General features: G+C 26.4%; 1 protein-coding gene across 1 annotated transcript; it reads right to left on the reverse strand.

The window, feature by feature from the left end:
- Positions 1–748: 748 nt before the first annotated feature.
- Positions 749–3,462, reverse strand: LOC120091335 (homeobox-leucine zipper protein HOX11-like). The gene is made up of 4 exons (XM_039049323.1): positions 3,035–3,462; positions 2,230–2,591; positions 1,521–1,600; positions 749–1,373 (listed from the first exon to the last, which is right to left on the reverse strand). The coding sequence occupies exons 1-4, from the start codon at positions 3,378–3,380 to the stop codon at positions 1,043–1,045; spliced, it is 1,119 nt and encodes a 372-aa protein (XP_038905251.1). The 5' UTR covers positions 3,381–3,462; the 3' UTR covers positions 749–1,042.
- Positions 3,463–19,048: the final 15,586 nt, after the last annotated feature.

Below are 19,048 nucleotides of genomic sequence, written 5' to 3' on the forward strand. Positions count from 1 at the left end.
ATACCTTGTTGCAGGCCATCAATGGGAGGACCTTGAGATTGGCTTTGAAATTCATGCTTAGGGTTTTATATTTATTATGTCCATTGGTAGCCATGGCTAGCTGCAGCCCCTTGCTTGCCTTGCAAGATCTCCTTGTTTCTCAATCAATTCTTAATAATAATAATAATCATTATTATTATCACTAATCTCTAAGTATTACTAGATCCTCCCACATGATCATTACCATTATCAAAATCCAAAAATTTAAGCTTATCCGATCTAACTCATTTCACCATGTGTTTTCATAAATAGATTTAGTTAAAATAAAACTATCAATTTTCGAGCTACGTGCCATTCAATAATAAAATTAGACGACTAATGATAGGGTAATGTTATTTTAATCTATTTCATATCCCTTTTAATAGGTTAAAAATGAATATATATTTTAATTCAACCATATAAAGTGAAAGATTTAAGCCTCTAACCTTTAATCAATTTATACAATTGAACTATGTTACTTATATTGACATATTAAGATTGAATCTAATCACTTAATAATGGTCATTAACACTCTTCAAAGACCGTCCTAGATATGTAGCTTAACTTTATACATTATTAACCAAAAGTTCAAAATTTTCAAATCCTCAAAATTTAATGGAACATAGAATTGGACCAAATTAGAGAGTAAAAGAAATAAAATTTTCTTTCCTTTAATCTAGTTTTCCTTTTAAATAACTAAACCAAAAACAACAATACATCATTAAATATATAATCTCTCCCTAAACTCTTTTAAAACTTTGTATATCCCAAAAGAAGAAAAAAAAACCTACAACCATGCATGCAAGAGCAAAGAACTGATGAAGAAACTAGGAGAGAGATTCATATATATCTCAAAGCTGGAAAAAAAGCATATCAAAAAAAGAAAAGGAAAAAAAAAAAAAAAAGACTTTCCCCCAAAGAACAAAACCATTGCTCCAACCCCATCAAAGGAAATATGTACAAAAATTCTTTCTTTCTTTTCTCTTAAAAAACTGAACTTTTTTGTATTCATGACGTTGGATGCTCATGAAGCAGCCTGATGCAAATGAGGAAATGGCAAGATCTTCGGTTTGTTGGCGAGGCAAAGAGCGGATGACGGGGTGGGGGTGGTGGTTTTAGGGGCAACGGAGGCGGTGGGAGCGGTGGTGGTAGCAGTGGCGGTGGCAGTGGCGACGCGCTCGCACGAGGGGCACATGGTGAGTGTAGTGGCTGGAAGTTGCATATAAAAAGGCTGAGAAGTTTTTAAAGCTCTTAATTCTTGAAGTTCTTTTTGTAATCTTCTGTTCTCTTCTGTCAATGTCTCACAGCATCTCCTTAAATACTCACAATCTACTTCTGTCTGCTTCAACTTTGTCCTAAAAAAACATTCAATAATAAATAATTAAAAAATAAAAACATCTTATATCTTTCGTACAATTATTATTGGTTTTTTAAACAGGACATTTGTAAACAATAATGTATTATGATAACCAAAAAAACAAAAGAATTATTAGGTATATTACCTTGCCCTTCTGTTTTGAAACCATACTTCCACTTGCCTAGGTCGGAGGTTTAGCTGCTTGGCTAGTGCTAGCTTCTGCTTCTGAAAATTAATTAAAAAAATTATTCAGCCCCAATAAAAGAAAAATTAGAGAAATTCTCACGGAAAAATTGTCAACGACATAGCAAAAAAGATATTAATAGAATTGTATCAAAATAGACTTTTATCCGTTTATATCATTATTAACTTTTATTAACTTTTGAAAATCCCCTTAGAAAATCTATTTTTTTCATTTATACTCGGTAGAAAATACATTATTTTATTCCATAGACTTATATCATTCTTAAAACTACTTGGTTTCATGATTATTTTGTTTTTTTATTATTTTTTTTCTGAAAATTGAGCTTAGAAATGTTTCAAAAATTAAAGTGAGTTTTGATTTCTTTTCAAAATTAGGTTTTTGTTGTTAGAATTTGAAAAAAAAAATCAAATATTACCTAATTAAGCAAAGTTAGAGGTTAGAACTGAAAAAACCTAACTGTACTATTAATCTTTTCTTTCCCTTCAAACTAGGTTTTTAATTTTTTTTCTTACATTTAATTAAAAAAAAAATCCAAAGCTTTTGAATAATAAGCTTAATTATAAACATTATTTGTACCCATAAATTAAAAACTTTACTAAAAAAGTTTAAAAGATCCTTAAATATTGAAATTTCTATGGGCTAGACTTACAGGATTGAGGGTGGTATGTTCTTTGAAGCTTTCTTCAAGAAAAGCAGATTGTTGTTTAGAAAGTCGGAGCTTTTTACGAGCAGCCGCCGCAGCAGCAGAGGCATTATTATCGTCATCGTCACTCATTCTTGAACAACCTCCTCTTTCTGTAATTTCCATTTCCATTTCCCATGATCTCTTCCTTCTAATTCCTCCTCCATTTCTCACTCCAAATTCCATTTGGAAACATGACACCGTACTGTTCGGAGACGACAACGCCGCCACCGCCTTGTCTTCTGTCTCCTCCGCCGCCGCCGCCGCCACCCTGTTCACATCCAACTCTACCCTTTCTCCTCTCTCTGAACTTTCCACTTCCGCCATCACTACAATTACCATTCATCCAATCTCAAATTATTACAAATTAATAATAAATCAAACACCCAATACTTTCAAAATAACAATATATTACCCAACAACTTTTATATACTTCTCAACTAGAAATAGAAATTTAGATATGAAATAATGTGACAGTGACCTATAACAAAAATTTAGATAACCACATCACAATTTCAAAGTCTGTTTGAAATTCTAAAGGATTTATATTACAATAGTAAGTTTGAAACATTAATGAAAGTACATACGTAATATTGCAAAGTGGGTTCTTTTCTAAAGATTTGCAATATTTAAGGGAATTTATTAAAATTTAGAGGGGAAAAAAAAAAATATCCCCAATTCCCAAGTTGTAATTTTTAGCAAAACCCATAAAATAAATAGCAAAATGAATTCTTTAAAAAAAGGAAGAGGATATGAGGGTAAAGAAATTTACAGTGATGAGAAAGCCATGGAAAAGGAAGGGAAGAAGAAGAAGAACGAGGAACAGGAGCCAAAGGAAGAAGATCGAGCTGAACCGGTGGATCCAAACCGGAAGTTGAACCGGGAAGAACCGTTTTCTGATCATTATCATCATCTTCATCTTCATCTTCATCTTCTTCATCATCATGAACCGAAGCGGAAGCGGAAGCAGAAGTAGAATGATGTCCGATTAAACCAACACAAAATCCCAAAGCCATGAGAGATGAAGAAGAAGAAGAAGAAAGAGGTTTAGAGAGAAACCCAAATGGCTTATTGGAATTGGAAGGAGGATGATCTCCAAGGCTCAAACCCAACTCCATTGCTAAACCAATAAGAAGAAGAAAAGATAAATTTTTTTAGAAGAAGAAAAGAGTTCAAAGGAAACTAGAAGGGAGAACTGCCTTTTTAAATGCCAAACAACATACAAAAAAAGAGCCTTCTCTTTATCTTTTTCTTTTTCTTTTTTTTTTAATTTTGTTTTTTAAAAAAAAAAAAAAAAAATTAGTGAGATTGACCGACAAAACCAGATTGACAAGTGCACGTGAAAATATTTAATTATACAGCGGTTCATACACGAGACTTTAAACACACAACCAAATTACTAAAAACCAACAAAAAAAAATTTACAAAAAGAAGTATAGTATATAAATCTCAAGTGGGTTATTAAACAAAGCTGACATTGTTGAATGTTTATGTTCTCTGTTTACCGCTACAAATGGGTTAATAATACCAACCCATTTAAAATCTCAATATCAATAAAAATATCGATAAAATTTCTAAAAAAATTATAAAAATAATATATATAAATTGATAAATAAATCTTTTATAAATTTAAATTGAGTTACATATCTATTATTTATATTATATTTAAACAAATAATAGTTTGATGTTTTATTTTTTATGTTTCATGAAATTTTTATCTATAAAATAAAAATATATGTTCACTCCTCATTTCGATGTCGAACTCATGAAAATATGGAAATATCGATATGTCACTATGAATAAGATCAATATTTGAGTGGATTTTGTCCAAATTTTTGGTCTAGTTCAATTAAAAAAGGAAAAAAATTATTATGTGATAAATTGTGATAGACAACTAGATGAGATGCATTGGTTGTTTGAATTACACCCAACTTTTTTTCTTTTAAATATTACTATCAAACATTTTGTTTTGTTGTCTTGTGTTTGTCTCTGTCTAGAATCATCTGATCAGTAGTATTTCTTTTAATCATTTTTTTGAATTCCCTTTTACTGTAATTATTTGTTTGGATTCGGTGTACGTCTCAGTTTTGTGTTTGGGGAATTGGCCCCTCAATCAAAATCTGTTTTTGTAATCGTATGTGATTTTGTTTTATAATCCACCAAGTAATTGTTATTTTTATAAAACTTTAAGGCCACAAGTGTTTTCTCAACTTTTGTATTGAGAGTTCTCTCTCGATTCAAGTTGGTTTGAATGTTGATGTGCTGAGTATACTTGTTTCCGTGGAGGAAAGTTTCATTTTTAAGTCGTATTTGGTAATTATTTGATTTTTTATTTTTTATTTTTTAAAATTAAGTTTATAAATATCTATTCCATCTTTAAATTTTTTACTATTTAGGTTATGTTTTCAAAAATCAAGTCAAAATTTGAAAATTAAGACCCTATTTGGTAACTATTTTGTTTTTGAAATTAAGTATGTTTCTTCTTCATTTCTTATAATGATTTGCATTTTTCTTGAGTATAATGGTTGAATTCTTATCCAAAATCCAAAAGCAAAAACAAGTTTTAAAAGGCTACTTTTTTTGTTTTCAAAATCTTGTCTTGATTTTTAAAGTATTGGTAAAAAGTAGATGATAGAGAAAAAAAATTGGAAGTGGAAGTAGTATTTATAGGATCAATTTTGAAAAACAAAAAAACCAAAAACCAAATGGTTACCAAAGGGGCAAAAAAATGTAGTTTTTAAAAGTTATTTCTGTTTTGAAAATTGGCTAAGAATTCAATATTTTTTATAAATTATTATAGAAAAATGTAAGAAAATGGCTTAATTTTTAAAATTCTAAAAACAAAATAGTTATTAAATAAGACTATGATGTGTATATTAAACTCATTGCCTTTCTATTTTAATTACTTTATGAACTATCATGGATTTGATTTAATGGTCATTGGGCTAGTACAAAAGATATATTTTCTTAGAAAAATGATATTAAACCATTATAGTCACCTCCTTAATATTTATATAATCCTATTAGTCATTTGAACAAATTGGCTCATACACTCATGAAAAATAAATAAATAAATAAATAAATAATGGACTAAATTGATTTCTCAAAGATATAAAAGTTAACTAAATCTTAAGGAAAACAAAAGTTTTTCTTTTTCTTTTCTTAAATTATTCTTTTCCTCTCTTGTGGTCCACAAAAATAATTTCCCAAAAGCAATTATTTTTAGTTAGGCTCGCTTGGTTCCCAAGCTATTAAATATATATAATAATATTCTATGTGAAGAAATCAATGTATAGTATAAAAATAAATCTAACCACATTAATTACATTATTATTTCATCATTTATTTCAAGCCGTTATTCAGTTTAATGAATTTGCAAATTTCAAAGTTTAAGTTTTCCATTAAAATTAAACAAAGAAAATATATATAAAAAAAACACATCATATACGTAACTAATAAAATATTTCAAGTAATAAAACTACTAAAAATATTTATAAAATATATCAAAATTTCAAAATCTATCGTATATTGATAATATATTTCATAAATAATTTGGTTTATTTTTCTATAATGTTTTTATATTTTATAAGCAAAGGTTATATTAGTAAAATAAATCATGTTCCACAATGTTGTCACAAAACTCAACAAAAATTATAAACTATATTTTGTAACATATCCATAAGCAAATTCAATATATTTTTTTAAAAAATAGTTTAAGTGATTAATAAAACATCATGAGAATGTATTTATGAGAGGTCAGAAACAGGCACAAGGCTTGACAAAAACATAACCATCTTTGACTTGAATTTTTTTTCAATGGAAATGATTAAGTAATTGATATATAATAATATAATTTTAAAAACAACTGAAATTCAGAAATTTAAATTAATTATATTATTAATTCCTAAGATGTGATTATTAAGACGCTGTTAATATTATTGCCTTCCTCACCAACCCAACCCAGCCACCCAAAAATCATTACATAAATATTTATTTTATTATTTTATTATTTTATTTCACATCCAACGGCTGGGATTCGTACTAGTAGCGCACTGTTTGTTTTCGATGGTTTATTTTTATTACTATCAAACTCATTATGACGTCGAGAAATATCTCATTAATTGCTCCCTTACCGAACACACTACAAATTATAAATTTATATGCCTATTATTATTGTTATTATTATTATTATTATTATTATTATTATTATTATTATTATTATTATTTGGGGTCTATTTAATTAAATGACAATATATATGAAAAAGCTGTCGTTTTCATTATTCACCGAAATATTTAAAAACTTCCATTTAATAATTTTAATGTTTGGAATTCTCCAATTTCTCAGAAATAGGGTTATATTATTGAGGTTTTTTTCTTCTTTATTGAAAGAGATCTAACAATTATTTGCTCATATCATTATTGCATCACATCAAAATAGATGTTCTTATTTATTAGATGAATTTGTACCGTTTATCTATAAAAGAAAATTATATATTTTACTTGTCACGACTTGCGATTATTGAAATATTATTAACAAAATTTAATGAATAGATTTGAATAATTTTGAGCTATTACATGGATGAAAAAAAAATGGAAACGTGAATATTATGAGTTCTTTAAAATAATTTTCTTGTTGTGTTTGTATTCTTTTTAACTAAATATATAATTCAATCCCTTTATACCTAATTTTTTTGTAAATGTTAATTAAAAAAAAAAGGCTTATAAGTCTATCAATTTATCAAGTCATTATAATACAATTAAAACATAATGATATATAAATGAATTAAATTAATGTTAACATCACATCATAATTTCGTGAGAATTTCTAAGACATTAAATACCATAAATGTAAGATTAAATTATATATATTTAGCGAATAGTTTCTTTGAATTTATTTCTTAAATTTGTTATACCTAATTTTAATTTTAGAATAAAATAAAAACTTTTTGTTACGGTGGCTTTAAAAGCAGACTTTTCAAGACATCATCTTCTACATGTTGGGGTTGGAGTGGGCATATAAACAAATAATGTAGGAAAAAATTGTCAAAAATATACATATTTTTTATAATTAATTTAATGATTTGAGAGAAAGTTTCCCATTTTAATTTTTTTTAAAAAAAAAATAGAGAGAGAAAGATTAGCACGAGATTTGACCAAATAATAAGATGTTTGACTTGGGACAGACAAGGCGACCATGTCTTTACAGTGTCCAAGGAAAGTGGTTTTTTTTTAAAATAAATATATTTAAATTTATTTTTGGGGGGAGAGGACATAATTGTCTTTTCACTAAAGCAAATGTATCCTTACGGGTGTAGTGTAGCCTTCCCCATCCCACTACCCAAAACCCTACTCACTTCCCCTTCCCCATTAGGGTATCCAATGGCCACTCTCTCCTTTTATATATACATATTTTTTTCAAATTATTGCTTTCCCTACCCCTCAATTATTATTTATTTTGCCTTTTCAAATTTAATAATTCTAATAATAATAATAATAATAATCATCATCCTCAAAAATCTCAAACCCTTTCATCTATGTTCATATTCATTGCTGAACTCAAAAGTTTAAGCTGATAAATTATGATATATCTAATCTTTTTTAGTATGTTTTTAGTAACTTATTTGATTTGATTAGTTTTTTGTCTTTCGAATCTTTAAGATAATCTAATAACATGACAAATAGTTAATTTTAATATCATGTGACATGCTCAATAAACTCAAATATATCCTTCGAGATCCATAATAATTATGAGGTTAGTAGAAGCTAATATCACAAGACAAGTATGATATTAAATTTTCATCGATATTTTTTTATATTTTCATAGGTTTGATATTGACATGAGAAAAGAATAAAGGTTTTCATTATATAGTAAATAAAAATCCTTGAAAAATAAATAAGTAAATAAAAGCAATAAAATATCAAAGAAGAGAGGGACCTCACCATTCGAAGTTAAGACACAAAAACATGGAAACGAACAATTAAAAAAAAAAATAAATCACAATCAATCACTCAAAGGGAAAAAGGTTTCAAGGCGAAGAAGCGACGTGAGTTCCTGTAAGAGAAACTTTAAACCATTTAGAACAATAAATAAAAATCTCAAACCGAACAAGTAGACTAATCATTTGGAGAAGAGCATAGACATGTATATTACGCTCATGTCAAACAAGATAAATAACATCATACCGAACAAGTGTACAAAATGTACGTAGTAGGTGAAATTAAGGAGGGGGGAGGGGGTTAGGTGAGTAAATAATAAAGAGATGAGGGGGGTGTAAAAATAAAAAAGAGATGAGGAAGGGGGCGTGGGGGAGTGCATCCAGGGGATGTGACGAGGTCAGATATGTCATGCTTTTGGGATCATTGCAATAATTGAACTCATGCAGGCTTTAATGATAAGCTTTACCCTTCTTTACACAGATAAATTTTTATATTTTTATATTTTTATTTTTATTTTTAAAAAAGGAGAAGAGAATAATTTAAATTTAAATAATTTCCTTTTCCCACATTCCCTAATCAACGTTTTGACAATGAATCAATCATAGGCTTATGCCTTTCCCCCACTCATTTGGTCTCCCCAACTACTTCCCTATGCTCCCTTCCCTTTAATTTCTTCTCTTTTTTTTTCCTTAAAATAAAATAATAAAATTATTTCCTTTTTCGTATTTATCCCAATTTTAACACAATAAATTATATGTTAATTATCGCTGCGTTAAGAAAATTTGAATCGTTTATCTTTGATTCATTTTGAGTCATTAAATCAAAACAATTACTTTAATATAATTTATTTTTCTTTAACCAGAGTATAAAGAAAAATTATCACATAATAAGTAGAGAGAAATAGAGAAAGATAGAAGACGGATGAAAAACACTCAAATTTAAATAAAATATATACTATCTAATTGATTTATATAATTTTCATTATTTCTTACCTTTAAAGAGCATTTTTATTTTTTAGTACAATTGAGGGTAGAGAGATTCGAACCATAAAGTTTATGGTTAATTACTAATATATTCATATATCAATTATTTGGTTTGACACATTTAAACAAGTTTTATTACATATGTGAAAGTTATACATTAATCATTTTTTTTCTAAATTAATTAACTTGTACAAGGACAAGATGAATTAATTTGATGAATTAAAAAATGTATGGTCACAATTAATAAATCTTACCAAGTTTAACTGTAAACAATATTTCTTTCCCCATTTAATTATTCATCAGAATTATGCTTATACTTTAAGTTATTTTTAAATATAAAAAATTGTTAAAAAAATATTTTTAAATATCATTTAAAATAATTATCGTATACTTTTATTTTATTGTTACATTTTGGATAGTAATAATTGGGTACTTTTTTTTAAATAATATAAATGAATGATTATCCATGAGATAAAAACATGTTAATTATCATTTATAATATACATTGACGAATACATTTAATGTTTATTATAAAAAAAATTAGTATTTAATCATTGGTAGCGGGAGAAATCAAATCTTTGATCTCAATATTGATAGTACAGATTTTATGATCATTTAACAATACTCGTTTCAACTAATTTTTATTCAATGAGAATGATAAACTCGTAAATTTGTAAAAATGTTGTTAATTTTTATTTTTATATATTTTTTAGTTTGGTCTCTTCGTCATTTTCATTATAGATTATGAAGGATAGAATTTATACCAAAATTAAAAAATAAATTTATCACATTCTATTCTATTCGTCAAACAATATCTTCATACTTAAATCCAACTGGACCCATTAGACAAAAAATCTATGGATAAAACTAATACTTAATTATCATTTGGAATAATAAAATTAAAACTTCAGGTTAGAAATCAGTGGTCAAATTAAACCAAGAAAATGGCTATATTTACAAATTTAATGGCTTGTCAATTCAACATAGAAAGGATTTTTTTTTTTCTTTTCAATTTACACTAAGTCATGTTTGGTGGCTTTTGTTTCCATTTATACTAAAAATATAAAGCAGCCTATCATTTTCTTAAGAAAGTCATTCATTAACAATACCTTAATATATATATATATATATATTATATATATATATATATATATATTTGTATTAGGAAGCATGCATGAAAAGAAATTTAAAGAGAGAATTAAAAAAAACAAGAAAACAAAAATTTGGAATTTACCATTTTTCATTGCCAGATGACTTTGAATGGTGGCTTTCCTCTTTTCAAGCCCATCTTTTCGAATATCATTACTTATAATTCAAACCTAACTTTTAGGATAAGATTACAAAATATCATTAGAGTGGAATTTAATTATTATTTTTTTTTTTTGGAATAATAAGCTTGTTTACTAGTTTTAAAAAAAATATATTGTTTAGTTAAGCTTGTTTACAAATAATTAATTAGTAGTTTTTGATAATATATTGTGATAATTGATTTTCTAAACTTTTATGTTTTGTTATGGAAATTTGGTTAAAATTTGAACTTGCTTTTCAAAAATGGAAAAGAAATCAAAATATTTGTTGACAAATAGTCTCTTGTTTGTAACAAAAAATATATATATTATATATATTATATATATATATATATATATATATATATATATATATATATATATATATAATATATCCGTTAAACATAAATTCAAGGATTTTAAATGTTGACATCGACAAAAATATTGCAGTTTTAATTCTACGAAAATATTCAGGAAAATATGGATAAAATATAAATATGGTTACATACTTCTAGAAACAAAAATAGGAAAGAAAAAATTCAAATAAATTATTTAAATTGATAAATAAACCTTTTATATTATTTAAACGCAAAAATGTTAGTTATTTGTATATTGTATTCCTATAAGAAATATTTTGTTTTTATTTTATGTTATATATGTAATCAAATCAACTAATAGTTATATTTCCAATCAACTAAACTAATATGTCAAATATGAAATTTTTTCTTCTTTTTCTTTTATAACAATATTATAAGATGCGACATTCAAACCTTAAATCTCAAAGTTTATATAATACAAACTTTATTCCATGTAAGCTATACTCATTTCAATCGAAATATAGATTTAAATTCTTTCTCACATGTTGAACTTTAAAATAAAAAAAAATCTAGCTATCAATCCAAACATAATTTAATGTATAAAACCACTTTATAATCGTTGATCTAATTAAAAAACGGTTATTATAGAACGACAAATGTAATTTAAATTATAAGTTTAAGTTATATCTATATAAGGGTTCCAAATTTTAAAAAAAATATGTGACAAGCCCCTATAATATGTTGACAAGTTGAACTAAAACCATGGTTGGGTAAAAGTAGGGTTAGATGAGAAGAGTTAAAAAAAAAAAAAAAAAAAAAAGTTACATTAAATTGAGAGATGAAGTCACGTGAGGAAGCAATGATGGAAGAAAGGGATTTGTGTTGTGAAAGAGTTTACAGAGAAAACTGACAACAAAAAAACAGACAAAGAATATACAACACGACGACGTAGAAGATGCATCATTATTCATTATTTTCATCACTCTACTTTTTTATATTTATTTATTTATTTTACATTTAATTCTTCCATTTCAAACCAAGTTTAACTAATTTCACTTCATTTATTATCAATTTTTTTAGTTCAACCGTATCGTTTGAATTTAAAATGAACTTAGATCAACGATATTTGATAGAAATATTTTAAAAACTCATCATTATTGTAACATGTGAGTGTAGGAGAGGGGAAGATAAAAAGAGAATATGGGTAATGAGCTAGGGTGTGAGAGAAAATAGGGAATACTAATTTGAGAAAAATTGAAAGATTTTTGTAAAATTAAACTAACTTTCTTAATAAAGTAAAATTGATTTTTTAATTTGAAAAATATATGTCTAATCAAATTTATCTTTCAACATAAACATAGCTTAAAATTATCATATGTTCTCAACTAAAATGCCAAAAGTTCAATTTTCTGTCCTCGTAAAGTTGGAGGTTTAATTTCAATATCTCATCTTCACAATTAAATCTGCATAGTTTGAAAATTCAAACTTCAAATGTTGTAGATATAATGTTTTTTTTTTTTCATTTTTCTTTCCATTTTAGTTTAACTACAAGTTTTTTATTTTTGTTTTTTTTGTTTTTTGAAAATATTAATAAGGTAAGAGGGATTAGATGGTGCACCAAGATATCTCAACTAGGTTGATACCTCCTTTTATCAAAGTGGTAAGATTTGAACATATGATTTCTTGATTGATGATATATATCTTAGCCAGTTAACCGGTTGATATACTTAAGTTACCCATCAATTCACTACCTTTTCTCAAACCTACATGTTTAATCTCTAATTCAACCTTTGTTAAATTGAAAAAGATATTACCAATTTTACCCTAGAGAATAAATGTGAAATTTTATAAAAATAAAATCCAAGAAAACACATAGAAATTAAGTTTTTTAAAATATGAAGTTGTTATTTGATTAGTACTTTGTTTGTTTGTTTTGTGTGTGTGTGTTCGTGTACTTTTAATCCAACTTTATTTTGACGGATTTTTTTAATAAAAACTTGAAATCTTAGCTGAATTTCAAAAATGGAAAATGAGTTCATGACATTTAATTTATTTCAAGTTTAAACTTTAGTTACGATCTCAAAAGAAAAATTGAAAGGTGGTCAGAATAATAGGAAGTGCTAGTGAGTAAATAAGATCTTTAAAAACAGAAAACTATTCATATAGAATTTACCTCGAAAAATAGTTTAGGTCCGTTTGATCACAATTTGATTTTTGAAAATTTAGTCTATTTCATTCATATTTTTTTATATTATTTTACATATTTTTAAGTATAATGGTTAAATTCTTAGCCAAATTCAAAAAATAAAATAACTTTTCTGAAAGCTACTTTTTTTTAGTTATCAAAATTTAGCTTATTTTTTAAATTATTGGTGAAAAAGTAGATAACAAAGAAAGAAATTTGAAGGTGAAAGTACGATCTATAGACTCAATTTTCAATAATAAAAACAAAAAATAAAAAAATAAAATGATTACCGAACAAAATCTTATCATCTTATCGTAGAAATCTAAGGGCGGAAGTGATAAATAAGTAAAAGCTCAGGGATCAAAACCATATCTATTGAAATATCATATCTTATTCTTCTTCTTGGAATATCTCTATCATGGTTTATAACTTTAACAGTTTAATTATTAGACCAATCATCATTATTTCCGTACAACTTGGCTTCCATTATAGGTATAGATACAAATTCTAGGTTAATTTATGATTTTTTAAGTTTTTGTTTAAAAGGTTACTGAACTTTTGAGAAATATTTTATTGGTTCTATATTTTTAATTTTGTTTCGAGTAAATTCTTAAATTTAAAAGAAAAAATTACGAAGTCGTTAACATTACATTTTGTAACTAGGTTCGAGCATATTCAAAAAAAATTTAAAAATTAATTGATTTATTAAATATGAAATTAAATATTTATCTAATAATACGACCATTAATTTTCAATTTTTTTAACCTAATAAGTCTTTTAAAAAAAACTTTGAATGAGACAGTACTCTATCAGACTTAGACTTAAAATAAAAATTTAGAGACCTATATTATGGAGATAAAATTAAAGTTTAAGCACTTATTAGATACAATATTATGGATCAAATAAACAACTAACTTTGTTCTTAAAACAAAATGGAATAAAAACGTGCTAAAATTATCTAAACTTTAGACTTTGAATTTTGTAAATTGTTTCTAATAACTTTTTATAATAATATTTTGGGTGATACTTTCAAACCTATGACATATATAAAGAAGATTGGGTGAATATTACGTTAATTTAATTCTTCAAATTATTTATTTATTTTTATAAAACACCTAAATTTTGAATTATGTGTATTGTTTATTTATTTTTATTAACACCATATATAGAATGCTAGGACAAGTTCATAAATAACCTTACCAACTATTTTGTCTCATTACACAAAACTTACTTATGATTTTAAAATTATAGTTAAAATGGTAATCATTTTCATTGCTTCAAAATAATAAAATGCAAAACTTAAATAACATATTTTTTTAAAAAAAGCGTAAAATACATGTCATCAACTAGATATTAGGATTTTGAATCTCTCATATGGAACTAAAAAAAATAAGTAATAATAGTCATAATTTAAAAAAAAATAAAAAACACAAAGAATTGAAACTTTTAACTACTAAAAAATTAATATATATGATGAAAGAAATGATCCTACGAAAATTTAGGTCAGTGATATTGACATATACTCTATTCATAGAGGTCAAAGATTCAATCCTCCACTCGTATAATTATCGTACTAAAAAATTGATAATTCATAATATTTATTATGAATACAACATGTGAGCCAAAACGATTGGGGAAAGAAGAAAAAATAAAAACAATGATGATCATCATTTTAGGGAGCATTTATAAGAAAGTTGGGAAATTAATTGGGTGGTAAAATTGGGATCCTATTTATTGTAATCAATAATGGGCATAATGAATGACACAGATCATCATGGTTGCTATAATGCTAAAAATTACTCAATAATGGATTAGAGCATTATATATATACACACATCATGATTTTTTTTAATCATATAATATATTTATAATATATGATGTCAACACGACACGATCTTGTTAACAAATATCATTTTGTTCAATTCCTAAAGTTAAAAAGATGGATGGTAATTTTTTATAAGTTAAAGAATTCATCGATTCAAATTTTAATTGATAGTTTACCGTATTTAAATTATTGCAATCCAATAAATTTCTACATGTTTGATTATGTAGTGGTATAAAAAATATAAACTTTACTCAATACAAACATAACAATAGAAAAAGTGATCTCGAAATATATTTCTTTTTATTTAGAAAAAAGAATCTATGAAAATTGTTCCTTTTAGAGGTAAAGATGAAGATCCGAATATGATAACGCATTCAATCATGCTCTTATAAAAATATTTTGTTTATAACTAAGTTACCATTGATGATGAGTTTGATCTCTATTGAACTATATTTAATTATGTTTGACTCTGTAAAAATGTGTTAATTAAGGATAAGAATGAAGGTGGTATGTATACTTCAAAAAAGAAGAATAAGGTGGTAGATGTTGATCTTTAATGAGATAATTGAGCCATGAATGAAGTGATAATAATAAAAGGGAATGTTATGAATGATAATTAAAGTTGGGTGGTGGTTTGAGAAAAACAAGGGTTTGACCTTAAAGACATTGGGAAGAACAGAGAGAGAGGAAGCAAAGACAGTGAGTGAGGGTTTTCAAGAGCCTTATGAGTTTCTATAATATATGAAATTACCAAAAAAGCCCTTTTTGTCAGCCTCTTACTCACTTCACTTTAAACTGTGTAATAATTTTTGCTGCATTTTTTCATCCTTTTCATGCTATGTCATTGCCACCCTCCACTCTCATACCTACCTTTCATCTTTACTTCTATCCATTCTCTCTCTCTCTAAAGTGAATAGCTATAGAAAAATTTTGACTCACTTTTGCTGCTCTATGAACATTTGAACAATGAGGGTAATTTGTGTAATGTGTATTTCAATTATAAAAACTCGAGTTTGTGTAATACATATAGGTTTTAGATCGATGTCGAGAGTCTATCATAAAAATATACATGGAATTTCACAAGTTCAATAATAGAGAATTATATATATTAGAAAACTTTTGGACATGAGAAATCAATCGATGCACTTGAGTATCTCGACTAGCTTAACATAACACCCTCATCACACCCCACAAATTTGATCTAGGGAACATGTAATGAATTAGCAAATTTATAATTTGTAATAATGGGGAACTATATATATTTGAATAAAAAATTTACAACTTATAATAAAGAAATATGATATAGGGAACATGTAGGCTTAACTTAAGTTTTAGCCTCAAGTTATACCAAAGTCTAGCTCATGAATGCTACACATACTTCATGAGTTTATAGGGTTTTGATCAATGGGGGCTATTTGACAAATCATAATGAGATGCATGAGAATGAAAAGTTTAAGAATATGATTGTTGGAGATAAAGAATATTTAGGGTTTAGATTAATTACCATTTATTAAATAAAAGAATTGGGAACTTTTTTTTAAATGCAAGCTAAAAATGTGAAGGAGATTAACCAATATTACATATATTAAAATTAATGAAGAGATAATATAATTTTTTCTAGAAGGAAAGAAAGAAAGTGTATTTTGAGTTTGGAAATACTAATTAAGTTTAGATATATACAAAAAGGAGGTTTATCAAACCAATCTTAATTCATTCGTGTTTATATATCGAAGCATTCAAATAGCTCATATGTTTGACAAAGATACCAATAAACTTGCACAAATAACGAAAAACGGTCAAAAGGATTTCATAATTTCAATAAGATGTTTCTCTTGAATAGTCTCATTCAATGTGATTAATACGATACACAGTTGTGATCACAAAGTTAACGATTATCGAAACGACACTTAACGTTGAATGATTGAATTTCTCTTTTATGAGCCGTTCTTCCATTGGTTATTAATGAATGATATATAAAAATGGGATAAAATTTCATAGGGGTGGCGTGGAGCAATTATGATAAAAGGGAGGTCTAAAAAGAAATTAATTAAGCTAATTACATTACAAAAACAGTGCCCTAAACATAGGCCGAAAAGAAAAGACCACTTTATGGAAAAAGTGAATGATTGTCTTTGATTACAAATTTTGTTTATTTAGACCCCAAAAAGAAAAAAGAAAAAGAGAATTAAGAGAAGAAGAAAGAGGAGAAAAAAAGGAAAAATGTAGGAATTGTAAAAGACAAGAAAGCATGCAACTGAGGAAATGGAAGGATCTTTGTCCCCTTTTAACCTATCAATATCATTTCTCTTCACTTCTCCATGTTTTCTTATAATATTTATCATTATCATCTTAATAATAATAACAATCATATACATTATTGTTATTATAGATATACATTTTTTCTCATATATCATAATTGAATTTCATCTCCATTTTTCATACTTATGTTTCCACACTTTGAGACACTACCCCCTTATTTTATTCTAGCCAAATGTATATCATTTCCATCCTTTCTTTTCCCCATTCTTTTTATAACCAAATCTTTTGTTTTTACACTTGTAATGTTCCTTAATCATCAAATCCTCACATGCTACTAATTGCTTCATGTGCTATAAATTGTCCATTATATATATTACCCAAAAAAAAAAAAAAAAAAAAAAAAAAACCATTTCCCATTCAAATTGATTCTAGCTAGGGTTTGTTTTTTCATTATGTTTTCTTAACAAAAAAAGTATTTGCAACTTTAAGTTCAGAGTATGATAAAAGTGCTAAGAATGTGATATATTCAGTTAAATACACTTACTGACTCCTCTATCTTTTAATATATTTCTCGGAGAATATGTATGCAACTAAGTTATAAAGTTAATTATATGTTATTGGAGATGTGAGATCCAAGTGAAAAGATAAGATTAAGCCAAAGAGAGCTTAGGCGAACAAGTAGAAGCATGATTAGGAAATGGTAGGAAGTTTGTATGTATGTAAACAAAATGATGATGATTTCCTATAGTTTCCATTTGGACAGGGGTTACTTTTCTTTATTCAAAGCCCATGTTTCAAGGTGTCCTTTAAGAAGAACATTTGAAAGTTTCTTCCAACACACTATTTTCAAAGAACAAAATGGAAAATTTTCCAAACCCTAGAAAAAGGTATAAAAAGAAAAGAGTATAGTTGGTAGACCCAAGAAGAAGAATAAGAAGAAGAAGAAAGGAAAAAAGATGAATGGTGTGTGTGTGTGTGTAAGAGTATTGTAGTTTTTAGTGGGAAGGAGGCTTTGGCTTGACCACCCAATCCCAAACTTCACCAATTATGGGCGTGCATTCCTTGGGCCCCTACCCTTAACATTATTTTTACCTTTTAATAATATATGCAATTTTAGTCTCTATAGTTTAATTTTAGTTTATATATTTTTAATATATTTTAAATTAAATCTCCCACGAAGTTATATTTTATCAAACTTAGATAAATACTAATAATGTTTTTTTAGTCGAAGAATAGAATATGTGAATATGTTTTTAAAACTTTCAGTGAAAATATTTATAGATAACAAAATAGGTTTTTTAAAGAATCAATAATAAATTGGACTTAAATTTAAAATTTATTGAGAATATAGGATTCAAATTGGACATTTAAAAGTAGAGAGACTAAAATTGAACAAACTTCCAAAGATATAGAGACTAAAATAATATTTTAAACCATAATAATATTAAGAAAAAACAACAATCAATTTATAATACACTCTATTATGTTTTTTTTGGATCAAAATTATGTGAAACTTATAATTGCTTTCATGAGTAATTCAGACTTTTATTAGTTTGGATTTCTTATTCATCAATTCTACGTGTCCATTTTGTTATCCGACATTTCAAGGTTTATATGCGTGTAAAAATTGTGATGTATTGCCAATTTTAAAAAATAATCTTAATAAACAGTAACGTCAATTCACTCATGACAATTTAGGAGTTTAATTGAAACTAATGTAAGCCTCATACGGTATTTTTTTTAAATGAAATTGGAAGGAATGTGTAAATTTATACATGTCTGAAAGTTTGAGGGTTAGATCGACACAATTAGTATAGTTCATGGTTTTGATTGATATAACCCAAAATTTAGAAAGGTATAGATCGATATTTTCCATAGTAAATATTCTCTTTGTTGGGTATGTTATTGAAGTTTCATGGTTGTAACTTTTTTTTTACATATATGGTTGAATCTGGGTTCAGATTTATGTGGATTGATTGTGAATGTGTTGGGTT

This window comes from Benincasa hispida, chromosome 11, assembly GCF_009727055.1.
Source record: "Benincasa hispida cultivar B227 chromosome 11, ASM972705v1, whole genome shotgun sequence".
In the NCBI taxonomy this organism is placed as follows: domain Eukaryota; kingdom Viridiplantae; phylum Streptophyta; class Magnoliopsida; order Cucurbitales; family Cucurbitaceae; genus Benincasa; species Benincasa hispida.